At 38.4% G+C, this 16,737-nt stretch overlaps 1 protein-coding gene across 1 annotated transcript in view; it reads left to right on the top strand.

Moving 5' to 3' along the window:
* The window catches only part of PEX5L (peroxisomal biogenesis factor 5 like), a 693,590-nt gene that overhangs the window by 603,243 nt on the left and 73,610 nt on the right, over positions 1-16,737 (top strand). Inside the window, exon 7 of the mRNA XM_053710168.1 lies at positions 16,213-16,308. Coding sequence (XP_053566143.1) covers positions 16,213-16,308 — 96 coding nt within the window. The remainder of the gene's footprint in view (positions 1-16,212; positions 16,309-16,737) is intronic.

Below are 16,737 nucleotides of genomic sequence, written 5' to 3'. Positions count from 1 at the left end.
GTAGATCACACCGCGCCGGGCGCAAGCATCGGAAGAGGCGCATACCTTTCGACATCACAACCGGAGCGCCAGAGAGCCCGACGAACGAGAGGATACCAACGGGGGCAATACCGCTATTGAATAGCGGCACAGAGCTACAAAATACACCAGAAGAAACACACAAAGAGAATGGGGAGATAACGGATCCTGAAAATTCAAGGTACTCGAGCTTAACCACCAACAAAGCACGAACAAGACACAGCAGGAGTGCAACATATGTGGGTAAAGTAAATGCACCTAAAGACACTGTGTATAGACACTTAAAAGATACAAATCACGAAGGAAATGATGGACAAAATAAAGTAAAGAACAATGTATTTAAAGACTCACAATATTGCATAAATACAAATATTAACATGACAAATCCCTTGTTGAATGTTGACAATGAAAAAAGTATTGCAAATCAAAGCACTTTAAAAAGTAATGTTGAAAAAAATGTATGCACTATAGTATTAAATAACACTTTGGCGAATATTGTAACTAACAATGTTGAAAATGAGAGCACTTTAGAGAGTAGAGATGCAGAAAATATATGCACTTTAAAACTAGATATCACTTCAATTAATCACGACACTTTAATAAATAATGCTGCAGAAAACACAAGCACTTTAAAAATTGATGGCACTCTAAATAGTCACACTGGTATAGATATTAGCACTTTAGATAAAGAAAACACCACTAATGTGAACTTAATAAGGGATAATACTACTCATAACTACAATACTATTACATTGAATGAGATACAAACTAACACTAAAATCAACACCATGATCAATTGCAATACTGAGTCACACTGCAATATAGGAAACATGGAGGATGACTTGGTTCATAATATTTCGAACTACACCTTATCAGAGACAGAACATGCAATTCTAAATAAAGGTTTATCATACTGTTTACCAAACACACATGATGAATTTATCATAGAACCAGATTTAGAGAGATTTTTCAGGAAATTGAAACTCAAAGTACATTTCTCCACATTTAAAAACATGATAGAAACATCTATCACAAGTAAGACTGATGACAAAAAAAAAGAACATAAAATTCAATGACCCCAAAACATTCGGCATTAAAGGAAAAAGTAAATTTAATCCACCCTTACAACACAGTGTAGCCACATTTGCAAAATTAGTTCAAAAATAAGTAAAAAACTTATTCAAAAGAAACAAAAAAAGAGAACTAGTACAAATAGATAAGAAGCAACAAGAAGCCATTAATAAGCTCAAAAATAATAATGAAATCACAATAAAGGAAGCAGATAAGGGCGGTGCAGTAGTTTTACTAAATACAATAGATTATGTGAAAGAGATACAAAGACAACTAAATGACACCACAGTATATGAAGCCCTCACTAGAGATCCTACAATCCAAATAGGGAAAGAAATAGTACACATCACAAATATAGCAATTAAGAATGGCATTAGTACAAATAAATTTAAAGAATGTTTAATTGAAAAAAACCCAGTAAGACCAGTAATATATATCTCACCCAAAATACATAAAGAAATTTCATCCACCAGGACGCCCAATAGTGGCGGGAGTAAACTCCATTTTTTCTAAAATTGCAGTATTCTTAGATAAAGTATTACAACCCTACCTATTAGACACATCATCATATTTAAAAGACACAAATGACTTTCTGGCCAAATTAAAAGATATTGGACAAATTTGAGATAAATGTATCCTATACACATTAGATGTTACTAGCTTATATACATCAATCAAGCATACAAGTGGAATTGAGGCAGTAACTAATACATTGAAAACTAACAATAAATATAATGAGCAAGAAATACAATTTTTAACAAATCTGTTATCTATCATATTATATCAAAATTATTTTTTATTTCAAGACACTTTTTATTTACAGAAGCAAGGTACTGCAATGGGCTCCAGTGTTGCCCCAACATATGCCAACATTTTTATGTCCCACATAGAAGATAAATTTGTATATTCACATCCATTATTTTTACAAAATGGAGCAGCATGGTGGAGATTTGTGGATGACATATTTGGCATATGGTGGGGTGACACTGGGAGCCTATTGCAATTTGTACAACATCTTAACACATCTGTTGCTGGTCTTACATTTACACTCAACATGGAGGAAACAGGAGTAGCCTTTCTAGACACTTTTGTGTATAAAGAAAAAGGCTTTTTGAAAACCGATCTATATGTAAAACCAACAGACAAAAATAAAGTACTACAATATGACAGCTTTCATTAAAAAAAAACGATAGAAGCAATACCCCAAGGCCAATTTAAAAGAGTAAAAAGGGGGGCGGAGCCTAGCCACGGACTGAAATGGCTGCTTTCTAAACAAGCTCCGTAGTCCCTGCTATTACTACACTCAAAACAGGTGCACACATGGCATAAATTAATCTATAAACGGTGAATCTAGATGTATTAGACTCTACTCAATACTTATATGCAAATCTCGAGACCAGATGGTGTAACGGAGCAGTAGCAAGGGTGAGCTGTGTATCGGAGGCCTACTCTACAGACCGCTCTCGCTAAGGGAGCGCCGTGCTCAGACATACTTACTGGGACACTCCACGCAAGCTTTATGCAGAGGAACTGACCCTAAACTGCTGACCACTAACCTCGAGAGGTGAGACTTTGAGAGCGTATAGCCGATAACGAGACACCTCTGCCTCAACACGACCCGACTGGGTGCTGCAAGGCCTACCTCGCGGGATTCGTAAATCCCAATCAGCACAGAGACGACCCAAGGCGTGCCATATGGCCAGACTGCTGTAACAAGTGAACTGAACCCGGTGATGGACACCGAGAGCGTTCTTAACCCCAGAAGTAACACGGAGTGATACCCGATAGCCTGAGCTCACCGGGTCCCTACAACGGAGGTCACGCCACGTGGCGGAGCAACCCAGCTTGCAGATCCCAACTCCGGACAGGTAACACAAATCTCCGGGTGACTCCGGAATCAGGGCCAAGTTATTCGGAAGCTCTGGAGATGCTGACACAGACTTTAATCAGTTCCCTCACCGCTAGACCACTCAGCACATAATCAGACACTTAAAGTCACACACACAAGGGCAGTTCATTTGCATCAAAAAGTGGGCTATTGACCTAAGAGTCCGGTCCCTTTATTAGATATTCCAGGCACTGATAGCACACCCTTGTGTCTTTTGGGGAATAAACGTAAATACACTGGGAACGACCTTCTCCTACAGCTACAGGAAACCCCACACCAAGGTCCCTTACCCCTGAGGGATAAGAAAGGAAGGATATCAATTGCCGATATACAGAACGGCTCATTATAACACATGTAATGTCCAGCAAAAGAAATACTAGGCCTACTAAGAGCTCTCAGCCCACCACTCTGGAAAATTACTTAATAAATAACGAACCTGCAGCAGCAAAATCTGACACTAATCAGAAAACTACAACAGCTCAGGTTCATACTACAGACACAATGTCCTCTCACCAGACCTGTGTTACCAAGGCTGATCTTAAACTCCTCTCCTCTAAGGAGGACATAAAAGAGGCGATGAGAGATTTTAAATCAATGTTCCAAGAATTAAAAAGCGACATCTCAGCAGTAGATCAAAGAGTGACGCAGATAGAGGAAAAACAAGAGACACTCAGCTCTGACTTACAGCACCAGACTAGCTTCCTACAGGCCCAAGAAACCACGGTACATACCTTGTTAGAGAGAATTGAAGACCTTGAAAACCGTAGCAGGAGGAATAACCTCAGGCTGCGAGGCGTACCTGAATCGGTGGAACCTGCTGCTATACAGGCATACATCCAAGATTTTGTTAAATACCTCAGAAATGAGGATTTCTCCCCTGATATTCAAATAGAAAGAGCACACAGGGCGCTGCGCCCTAAACCCCCAGGAAGGGCCCCTCCTAGAGACATCATTTTAAAACTTTTGTCTTTCAAAGAGAAAGAGGACATTCTACGCTTGGCCAGAAACAAACAACAGATTGAATTCAGGGGAGCAGAACTGCAAGTTTACTCTGACCTGTGCCCAACCACTCTCCAGAAAAGGAGAGATCTCAGATTTGTAACGTCCACATTAAAAGCCAATAAAATTCCCTACAGATGGGGCTTTCCTACAAGCCTTATTGTCACTAAAAATGGCACCACACACATCCTTAAAACTCCTACAGACTTGCCCGCCTTCAGCCGAGCCCTAGGCATCAACATCAGACTTCCCTCTGGTGCCCCTGCTGTGTCAGAGGGTCAAGCTCGGGAGGAACCTAATGAGATACGCCATCCAGAATGACCAGCTGATGCTTTATGCAACACATTCTCCCAGTTACTCTAGGTTGCCCGGCTCTAACAAAGAGCCAATGGACTTAACCCTGCTGAATGAACTGTAGAGTAACGACTCAGATAAGTTATCCTTTAAAAGTTATGATTATCATATGTTGTTTTCATGTATAGTTATGTATTGCTTTAAGCAGAGATTCGCTAACTGTGCCAAAACAGACGTTTGCTGTTGATATCAGTATTGTTGAGATCAAGATACCCATATGTTAGTAAGGGATAAGCATGATAACTACACTAGACCTGAAGATGTTACCTAAATGATGACCATGACATACTCTAACAATTTAGAGACCTTCACAGTGTAATACGTGGTCTAAGATTACAAATGCTATAACCTTACAGTATTAAATTATAATTTGTTCTTCCAGGTATTTTTCTATTCCTAGATCAGTGTACACGTCATGGGTCTCACGCACAATATAATGAGACTGCCCTTTACAACGGGGTGCTTAGAAAAGATATAATCTCAAGATGTTTTCATTTACTATACACCTATCCTACGTTTATGGCACATATTATAGTTATGAATGACTCAGGTTCACAAATATCGAAAACATAAGCTGATAACTAATGTTTTATACGGCATTTCATAGACCGCTATATCCTCACACCACCCCTATGTTCTGATCTAATTGTGCCCGGTCAAAATCCCCCTCTTAAAGGATTTACTATTAAACAATACATGCCCCATTGACAGACCCATACCACAAATAACCTGTGAACTGGGAAAATGACCTGCATTAAAAGGAGTGAGACTCATGGCGATACGATGTAACACTTGTACACCTAAAGTAGGAGATGAAATCAAAACCAGCCCCTTCATGAAGCCCCTAGGTCTCAGCTTATGTTATCACACATAATATGTGATAGTTTATGTTTAATTAGTATCTGTTATGGAAAAGGTTTGTTATTAGAGTTTTTTTTTTATCTTACTGATTTGATAAAAGGTAAGTTGCAACAATGCAACACAATCCTGTACCTGTTTACATTTAAAATACCGCTACAGTTTTATGAATAGTGTAGTATAGCAGGGAACACTACCCCTGTATTTGTTTTATATAGTTTGTCTTATTTGCTTATCTACCTGATTTAGGCCTGTTTAAGTAATACTATTGATATTTCGTTTGTTTGAACTGCTCATTACATAGGTCTTTACTTATCTTTCCCCACTACCTGACGACCTCGGTCGCCTGCCTCTTTCCCCCTCTCTCCACATCCCTGTCCCTCCCTTAACCCAGCCTTACCAACACTCCCCCCCCCCCCGTCCCCCCGTCCCCCTCTTTGTTTTTTTTTTTGTTTTTTTTGTTTTTTTTTCTTTTCCTCCCCCCACCCACTAACACCACCATGATACCCACACATAAAGAAGCTTCCTCCCGAATGATAGAGCTACTTTCAGTAAATGTAAAGGGCTTTAACAGCCCAGCTAAACGCTCCATGGTCTTACGAGACATTCACAGACAGGGTGGTCAGGTTGTCTACCTGCAAGAGACACACTTCGCCTCCGGACATGAACCCCGCTGGTATAGCCATCAATACCCTAACGCTTTCTTTGCCTCTGGCCCACATAAAAGAAATGGAGTAGCCATACTTTTTAGTAAAGACATACCATTCCAACTCACACAGGCACATAGAGACCCGGAGGGTAGATTCCTCCTACTAACAGGACTATTATATGCTAGGCCCATAACTTTAATTAACGTCTATTGTCCCAATCAATCCCAGCATACCTTTATTCAAAAGGTTATCCATAATTTACTCGAACTACAGACTGGCATGGTATTCCTGGGAGGAGATCTAAATGCAGCACTGAATCCTAGCCTAGACACCTCAGACGGTATCTCAAGTGTCCCTCATAAATCTCTCAAACGTATAACATCCTCACTCAAAGAAGCCGCTTTACACGACATTTGGCGATCACACCACCCCTCAGCTAAGAATTACACATTCTTCTCCCACCCCCACAAAAAATACTTGAGAATAGATTACTGGTTTACGGACGCTACCGGCCTCATAGTGACCACGTCAAGCAATATACTACCTATCACATGGTCAGACCATGCTCCAGTTACATGTTCAATCTTGTGGACGGACACACCTGTCACGCCTTATATTTGGAGAATGGATGACACTCTAGTGGATGACCCTGTCTTTAAACTAGAAATAGAGAAGGCCCTGACGGAATACTTTCAGATACATGACAGAACGGACACACCATTAACCACGGTATGGGAAGCCCATAAGTGTACTATCCGAGGTCTATTTCTGAAACAGAAAGCCAGGATAGTTAAGAGCAGGCGAATGATTTATCAACAACTTCTTTCTGAAGTTGAAACTGCTGAAAGTGCTCACAAAGCCGCACCAACTGATGCAGTACTGGACAAGAGTCTGACACAAGCGAGAACAAAACTCTTGCAGTTCTTACAAGAGGACTATCAGAAAGCGGCTCTTGTTCTAAGGCAGCAATTCTTCGAACAGGGAACAAAGCAGGTAGACTGTTAGCCAGGGCGGTTGCCCGGAAAAAAAAGAAACAGTATGTATATAGTATGCTACACCCAGACGGGAAGATTAGGGAAGACGGTAAATCCATCGCTGAGATCTTCCGGTCATACTATGAATCCCTATACAATATTCAAAATACGAACAGAGCGAACATTCATACTCCTAATCAGGAACAAGAGACACTTGGGATGTCAGAATACCTTGCTAATGTAGTCACCCCTCAGCTCTCTAATCAGGACTCTGAGGCCCTAGACTCTCCGATCACTTCTATAGAGCTTAAGCAAGCTCTCAAGGACATAACTTCGGGCAAGAGCCCAGGCCCGGATGGCTTTGGAGCGAAATATTACAAAACATTCGGCGGCATACTTGCGCCGACTATGATAAACCTCTTTAACCAACTATCAGAAGATCCAATTCTTCCCAACACAATGCTTGAGGCCCACATTGCTGTGATCCCCAAGCCAGGCAAACCAGAAACTTGCCCTGAGAATTACCGCCCCATCTCGCTCTTAAACGCAGATGTCAAGATATTCGCGAAGGTGCTTGCCAACCGCCTCAATAGACATCTCCCTCACCTAATCTCCACTGATCAGGTGGGCTTTATACCGGGACGCGAGGCGAGGGATAATACCCTTAAAGTCCTGCAAGTGATGACATACGCGCATAATAACTCAGCTCCGCTGGCCCTGATCTCGACTGACGCTGAAAAAGCGTTCGATCGGGTCAGCTGGGCATTCATGCATCTCACACTGGGCAAATTCGGCTTTGGGCCTAAACTCACGAATTGGATAATGTCACTATACTCCACGCCTAACGCTAGAGTAAGGGTCAATGGAACTCTTTCTAACCCTTTTGACATTCACAATGGGACTAGACAGGGTTGTCCCCTGTCTCCCCTTCTGTTCGCCCTGACTATTGAGGTGTTGGCCTCCAGGATCAGAGCGAATCCAGAAATTAAAGGAATCCATATAGGGGGCATGGTACACAAACTGGCTATGTACGCTGATGACGTCCTCCTGATGATTTCAGACGTAGGACAATCCCTTAAAGTGGCTATTGAGGAATTTGCACTCTTTGGTGAAGTGTCAAACTTCCTCCTAAATCTCTCGAAATCTGAGATCATGAACATCTCCATCCCGGTGACTGAGTTTGATAACCTGAATAGAGGCTGCCCACTTAAGATTGCTAAAGATAAACTGAAATACTTGGGTGTATTCCTAACCCCCAGTGTTAAAGATCTAGTGACTCTGAACTATAAGAATATCAAAATTGAGATCTGTAGAGACCTGTCCAACTGGAGAAATAAAACCATCTCCTGGCTTGGCCGCATAAGTGTGGTCAAAATGAATGTGATGCCCAGAGTGCTCTACATCATGCAGACTTTACCATCATCCACAGCCTCCCACATCCTCCATCAAATTCAGTCGGCTATGGAGTCATACATCTGGAGAGATCTAAAACCTAGAATCAGTAGGAGAACGATACTCATGCCTCGGAGTAGAGGCGGATTGGGAGTGCCCGACTTGTTGACATATCAAAAGGCAATATCTCTCCAAAGACTGGTAGAGTGGTGCCAAAACTCAAGCCAAAAGGCCTGGGTACATGTAGATAATGCCATTTTACGTAGAGGAAACTCAGGCGCTCTGGCGTGGATCTCCCCCACCAATAGACCCTCTGAAATCAAGCTCTACCCACTGATAGATAATGCACTAACCAATTGGGATAAATTGCTTAAGACAACCTCTCACTTATCTACTTTTATATCACCTGTCACCCCGATCAGAGAGAATCCAGACTTAAATTTCCTATCAGGTCTCTCCTCCTCGAAAGAGGCCTATGGTCTCGCTGACTCGGCCGTATATAATATACTTCAGCAGGATAGATTAAAATCCCATGAAGACCTAAAGACGTGGAATGATGGTGTGTTCGCTTCATGGTTCAGACTAGCTCAGATTGGACATTACTTTGACACACACAAAGACAAACGTAACCTGACAAGACGTAAGACTCACTTTGAAACCCTATGTACGATGACTCAACACCCGACTCATCTGATCTCCCAACTTTACAAACTATTATTACAGAGAGACGATCTCTTCCTCCCGTCCTTTACCCAATCCTGGCAGGCCGAACTAGATATAGAGATTAACAGTAAAGACTGGGGGAAAATCTTTGACCGCACGAGACGGACCTCAGTCTCGGCCAAAGTCCAGGAAACCCAATACAAATTACTGAGTAGGTGGTACCTGACTCCCCACAGGCTGAAACACATATATCCACACTCTAGCGGGAACTGTTGGAGAGGGTGCGGGGAAGAGGGAACCTTTCTGCACATCTGGTGGACTTGTCCACTGATACGACCATATTGGATCGATGTACTGGCAGAGATGAGTAGGGTCCTTAAAATTATATTACCTCCTAACCCATGCTATTTACTATACCACCAATTACCCAAAATAGTTGGAGAGGACAAATTTCTACTCCTCCTACTGATGCTTAATGGCGCAAAAAGCCTCATTCCCTCATACTGGAAAAAACAGAACATCCCCAATATGCAGGAATGGAAGAATAAGGTTGCTGATTTGCTGAAACTTGAGAGATACCATTACCTTAAAACAGGGAAATTGGGTACACATGAAATGATGTTACTAACTTGGGAGGGACGAGGAATCTAACCTTCTCAGTAGAGAGTCACCGTAACCGACAATGAAATAAGAGTCCATAACTCATTACTACCCAACCTACACACTAACCCCCTTTACCCACTCCCTCCTCCTACACCACCCTCCCTTTTTTTTTTTTTTCCCTCTACCTTCTTCCTTGTGCCCCACCCTTCTACCCTCCCTTCCCTACTCCTCCTCTCCCTCTCCTTTTGGGAGCCGATTAATATAACCGATTTCAAACTCTTCTCCCAGTCTGTTATAGACCAAACACATAGAGAACGATTTATCCCACAGTGCTGTGTAAAAAAGCTGTGGAAACAAGTTTTTTACCTTTAACCCGTTCTCACGAATCTATATTATAAATCTATATCTTTTCTTTCACTATGCACTTTCTACTTTTTAAGCTGAGAATCATCTGTCGCAATGGTTCTCGGCATGCAAACAGTCTATGTCAAAAGTTTATTTTATGTGCAATTGATATGGAATGACTTTGTACTTTATGTACCCGATGTTATTATCTAGACTGTTAGAATATACTTGAATATCTATATATCGCGAAATACTTTTGATTGACTATGTTATGGCAAAAACCACATAATGACTGTATATTGTTTTATATTGAACATGTTTCCTTGTTTGCCTTCTTTGTTCTACCATTTCGCCAATAAAGCTTATTTTTGAAAACTAAAAGAGTAAAAAGAATAGTAACTGACGAAAGGAAATGCAACATCAGACTAACAGAAATGGCAGAAAAATTAAAAAAAGAGGGTATCCAGAAGAATTAATCACAAAACAATTAGAATACTGTAAAAATCAGAAAGAAAATACAAAAAAGGAGACACAAGATAACAGAATGATATTTGTCACACAATATAATTCTTTAGGAACAAAGATATCACACATTATAAATAAACACTGGCACATATTGAAAGACTGTAATCCTCAAATTGATGAATTTAAAAACATACCCATGGTAGCTTACAAAAAAACGAAAAATCTGAGAGACTTATTGGTAAGGGCAGATATAGGTAGCAATAAGAAAAATCTACAAACAACAATAGGGTCAGACAATAGGGGTTGTTACCCTTGCTTACACTGTAGCCACTGCAGTTCAATAATAAAAGGGAAAGAATTTTTTCATCCCATTAAGGGAACCAAATATCCAATAAAGAAATATCTTACATGTAGAAGCACATATGCTATATATCTCATCAAGTGTCCGTGTGCTAGAATTTATATAGGTGAAACAAGTAGGGAAGTAAGAACTAGAATCACTGAACATAAGTCTAACATCAGGAATAAAAATTTGGAGGCTCCTGTTTCCTGTCACTTCCTCTCCATGGGTCATAACATCAGTCAACTTAGATTTCAAGTAATTGAACAAGTTGACAGACCCAGGAGGGGAGGTGACAGGGACCAAATGCTTAAAAGAATGGAGATGTACTGGATAAACAAATTAAATACAATGATACCTGAAGGTCTGAATAAAGATTTTGAATGGTCATTATTTTTCTAAAAAATATAGCATATATCTGTAGTAGCATTTTGATTCTGATATTATTATGTGTATGGGTTTTAATTGTATATACTATAATTTGGTTTTAATATTTCATGTGATAAATAAAAGGAGTTAAAAAACACATTTAAAATCCTTTAGAAAAGAATAAAAATTTATAAATCTAAAAACTTATTTATCACATGTAATTTTAAATTTTAACCACAAGATGGCACTAGTGTGCAAATTGATAAAAGATTGGACAGGTATAAAAGACACACCTGTACACTATTCAATAGACATGATTAAGAACCTGGAATAGGTTTGAAACGTTGTTGGTTGACGTAAAAATAAATGAACTGTCTGAATGGGTTCCCATCTCCATAGACGTGGGACAGCTCCCACCAACCCATAAATAGGTTGGCATAGGAGGGGGAAAATTTAGCCCCCATTGCTGTCCCACGTCTCTGGAGATAGAAGCCATCATCAAAAGAAAAGTAATTGTGTGTGAGTAAAAATTTTAGAACTCTAAGAATAAAGTGTCTAAACTCAACAGAAAAATCAGAATAAAATTCCAAAAAGAAACTGACCGCTGTCAGACCCTCCTCGTGTGGAATGGAGGAGTATAGTGCAACCACATCAATAGTGGCCCACTTATGGCTATTATGTTGCCATTTCAAATCCTCAAATGTACAAATAACCTCCTTAGTATCTTGAATATAGCTGTACAGATTCTGAACTAAAGGCTGCAAGAGGTTATCCACCCACTGTGAAACATGTTCCATTAGTGAACCAATTCCACTGACTATAGGGCGTCCCCTAACATCCTCAAGGGATTTGTGCACTTTTGGTAGGTGATGGAAGATGGGCACCACCGGATGGTCAACCACCAAAGACTCAAAGGTTGTAGTGCCCATCCTCCAACCCATCATCCAACATATCCAAAAGTTCCCTTTTAAAGTCAGTTGTGGGGTCCCTAGACAGGGGGACATAGTCCTCAGTATTGTTAAGTTGACGTAAAGCCTCGTTAACATAGTCCAATCTGTCTAGAACCACGACAGAGCCCCCCTTATCCGCTGTGCGTATGACAATGTCATGATTCTCTTGAAGCTCTTTAAGGGCAGCTCTCTCCAGTCCAGACAGATTAGGGGCTTCATACCCAACAGAGTTCTTTAGTTTAATGAGGTCCCGTTCTACACGTTTGAAGAAAGTCTCCAAGGTGTTACCCCTCGTGTGAATTGTGAAGTCAGGAGTACAAAGAAATTGGTAAAATTGTCAAAAAACATTTTTCGTTTTTAGCAGCTAATGACAAGCTTGAGCACTGTGTTTCCCAAGGTTTACGCTGCTGTTACAGGAAAACGACTACACTGGGTAACCTATTGTCTCCATCTGTGTTACTCAAGACTAAACAAAAACAGAGTTCTTGGCTCACCCACAGAGGCATTTTTAAGTGCCGCAACAAATGTAGGGTGTGTGAGTTTGTGTTACCAATTGATAGTATTAGATCTGAAGTTACAGGAGAGATCTTTGCAATACAGTCCTGCCTCAAATGCACTTCCACATATGTTGTGTATGTGTTAAGTTGTATAATGTGCCATTTACAGTATGTTGGACTTACGACTACTGAGGTAAAGGTGTGTATTCGTAATCATCTCTCCACCATACAGGCTGGTGTAGCTTCTACACCTCTGGTGCAACACTTTGCGAGATGTCACCAAAAAAGTGTGGACTCGCTTAGGTGGCAAGCCATTGAGAGGGTGCTTTACCCTCCAAGAGGAGGAGATAGAGACAGGCTGCTGCAGAAGAGGGAAATGTTCAGGATTTTTAAATTACAAACCCGTGTACCCACCGGTTTAAATTCGGAATATGACCTAATAAATTATTGGCAATAGATTCTTACTAAAAAATAGACTTAAGTGACCAGCGCCAAAAAATATAAATTACTACAAACTCCAACTAGAAAAAATAGGTTACCCTCAAAGACCTACAGGACTAATCAATACAAAATACAAAGCACTAGGGAGCGCTGAAACCAGCTTAAGAGTAAGGATTATAGAATATATATAATAATAAAACACCTAATCTGATACTAATATGATACTACTATAATAGGCAATATGTATAATACATGTAAATATAAATTGTGAATTATGAATTATGTGTGAAAAAAATCTTTTCAAAATTGGAAAAAATTATATATGAAAAAAATTATATATGAAAAAAATTCTATGTGAAAAAATTCAATTCTATAGACGATGCCAGCAACAAATACTAGAATTGCATATCTATATATAAAAAACTTTATTACAATATAGGTCGACCTATTCAAGACATACAATAATAAATCACAAAATTAAGAAAAAAAGAAAATTAGTATAAAAAACTCCTTAAACCAAAAGTTCATGCATAAGAAACAGTTCCCAGGAGTGGACGATTTATTTCTTACTGTCATGGGTCATTTCTTCCCTATTATGCAGCAGCCTGTCCTAATCCAGCACTTGTTCAGCTATGTCTTCAATTTTACATCTATTGGTATATCATTGCCCTTTTCAGTATTTCTTCTTTTTGTCTCCATTCTTCAATTTTTCAATTTTTCATATTTTTAATTATTTTTTTTCAAATTATTTAATTCCTTTATTTTTCATTTTCCTTAACAATCCTTTTCTTATATTTATATTACTTTCTTCATTTATTTATTTTTTACTTTTTATATTTATCTACCTTTATTACAGTACATATTGTTCCTACTTCAGGCACTAAATTTCAATATTTTTGCATTTATTATGCTGGCCCATCATGTTTTGATCTGGTTTGCCCCATATCACACAGTTATCTAGCTCCCACTTTAGTTAAATTAATGGGTTTGAACTTTGTCATATTGAACATGTTCTATTGCTACTTAATATGTGATATAATAATATTGTGTCTGAGTGCCTTATCTAAGAGGTTTAACGATGTAGTTGTACTAATGTACTGTTTCACATAACAATTTTTTGACAATTTTTTGACTTCTGATTTAACATTTAGTATAAGTGCAATTTCTCCTTTAATACTGATCACTGGCTGTATAATATAATTTACTTCTCAGCTTGTTCTCAGGCGCATTGTCCTTTAGCTATGATTACGGCCTGAGGCCGAAACATGTTAGCGGACCCATTGCTGTGATGTACCTGTGTGAAATCTGGAGTGTTTCAACTTTTAATCTTGTTTGAATAAAGACTGTGATTTTTTAACTACAAACCGCTGTCTGCAACATTTCTTCTTTAATATATAAATATATATATATATATATATATATATTTTTTTTTTTAAATAACATTTTCTTTAGAGTGAAGAGCAACGTTATTTCAAGTATTTCTATTTTTTAAAAAATGGTGTTATTGTTTTCAAGGTATATGGTACATAACAAGGTGTTTAACAGGGAAGGGCTCAAAGATATATATACGTGTGTGTGTATTTGTCTGTGAGTATGTATATATGTGTATGTACAGGGAGTGCAGAATTATTAGGCAAGTTGTATTTTTGAGGATTAATTTTTATTATTGAACAACAACCATGTTCTCAATGAACCCAAAAAACTCATTAATATCAAAGCTGAATAGTTTTGGAAGTAGTTTTTAGTTTGTTTTTAGTTATAGCTATTTTAGGGGGATATCTGTGTGTGCAGGTGACTATTACTGTGCATAATTATTAGGCAACTTAACAAAAAAAAAATATATACCCATTTCAATTATTTATTTTTACCAGTGAAACCAATATAACATCTCAACATTCACAAATATACATTTCTGACATTCAAAAACAAAACAAAAACAAATCAGTGACCAATATAGCCACCTTTCTTTGCAAGGACACTCAAAAGCCTGCCATCCATGGATTCTCTCAGCAGCAACCACAGCCTCCCAGACACTGTTCAGAGAGGTGTACTGTTTTCCCTCCTTGTAAATCTCACATTTGATGATGGACCACAGGTTCTCAATGGGGTTCAGATCAGGTGAACAAGGAGGCTTTCGAGCCTATACAGCTTGGAGTAAGACAACATTCATAAAGAGGATGATGTGGTCAAAATACTCATTTGCCTAATAATTCTGCACTCCCTGTATTAGTGTATGTGTGCGCAATACATATGTAAACATACATAGACATATACATTTTCTGAAAAAAGATGGAGATAACTACATGAGGCCCTCACAGTCAATCTGTAATAATAGTCATATATCAGGGTAAAGTTAATTTTAAAAAAATGGAACAGCAAGAAAGCTTGTCACAGTGTTGTAGGCATAACTGTCTCTGTGGAATCATCTCCTGGATGGACTTTAACATCACATTTTCCCTCAAATCTGAACTTTATGGCCTCCTCTTTCACTGATATGGGGCAATTGTCTGTTGGCCACTCATCATCATTTAAAAGGATAGTCTAGTCAACAGTAAACTTTCATGATTCAGATAGGGCATGCAATTTTAAACAACTTTCTAATTTACTTTTATCACCAAATATGCTTTGTTCCCTTGATATTCTTTGTTGAAAGCTACACCTATGTAGGCTCATATGCTAATTTCTAAGCCCTTGAAGGACACCTCTTATCTCAGTGCATTTTGACAGATTTTTGCAGCTGGACAGCACTAGTTTATTTGTGCCATAAAGATAACATTGTGCCCACTCCTGTGGTGTTACCTAGGAGTCAACTCTATTTGGCTAAAATGCAAGTTTTTCAAAAGAACTGAAATAGGACTTAGATACAAGGTAATCACAAAGGCAAAAAGTATATTAATGTAACCATGTTGGTTATGCAAAACTGGGGAATGGGTGATAAAGTGATTATCTATTGTTTTAAACAATAAACATTCTGGAGCAAGCCCCTGATCTATGTGTTTTTTAATAAGACAATTAGTACAGCTGCAGCTATCATTTTTCTTGAATATTTAGACTAGTTTATTGAATACACTTTATTTTTTCCATCAGAGTCCAAAACATAACTGGTTTATTAAATTAGTTTTACAATGCATCATTATTTACATCCTTTTAGACCCAACAAGAGTAAAAAAAAAACACAAAAACAATGGATGAAAAACATTCTCTAACATCTCATTAATCCTAAACCTATATATGGATTATGTCCTTTGTTTACTGAACTAATAAATTAATATAAAATCTAGTTTATTTCTGCTTCATAGTAAATGTCACTAATTGAACACATTGATTATTTCCAGGGCCCACTGAGGAGAGAATCACGGTTGGGTGGAGCATTTCTTTCAAGAAACCAATCTCTGGAAGAAGAATTTGAAAGAGCAAAGGCTGCAGTTGAGGTATTTTCTTTTATTGGATTCATTATCTGCTTTCCCTACTAAGAGGAAATACATAAAATTTAATATATATATATATATATATATATATATATATATATATATAGTAACATAAAACACACAAACTAATTATTCTAGATTTTATTCCAATGGCATATTTAGTATACCTAGAGTTAGTTTGTGCATATTAAACTTTTTTGCAGTAATGTACGGCAAAACCGCTAAGCAAAATTTGTATTAAAATATTTTGTTCTGTTATATAGATTAACATATAATTCACGCACATGAACTAATACATTTTAATGAGAATAAAGACTTCCCGTTTAATGTTTGGCAGAGTATGAACTCTTTGAGTCTAATTAAGAACTGATTATACTCTTGTGGATAAAGTAGAAGTTTCATTATTAAGCTCTTTTTTATTTTGATCATAAT

The sequence above is a fragment of the Bombina bombina genome, chromosome 4, assembly GCF_027579735.1.
Source record: "Bombina bombina isolate aBomBom1 chromosome 4, aBomBom1.pri, whole genome shotgun sequence".
Classification (NCBI taxonomy): Eukaryota; Metazoa; Chordata; class Amphibia; order Anura; family Bombinatoridae; genus Bombina; species Bombina bombina.
The sequence above is the reverse complement of the archived record's forward strand: the minus strand, read 5'-3'. Positions and strand labels throughout refer to the sequence as shown.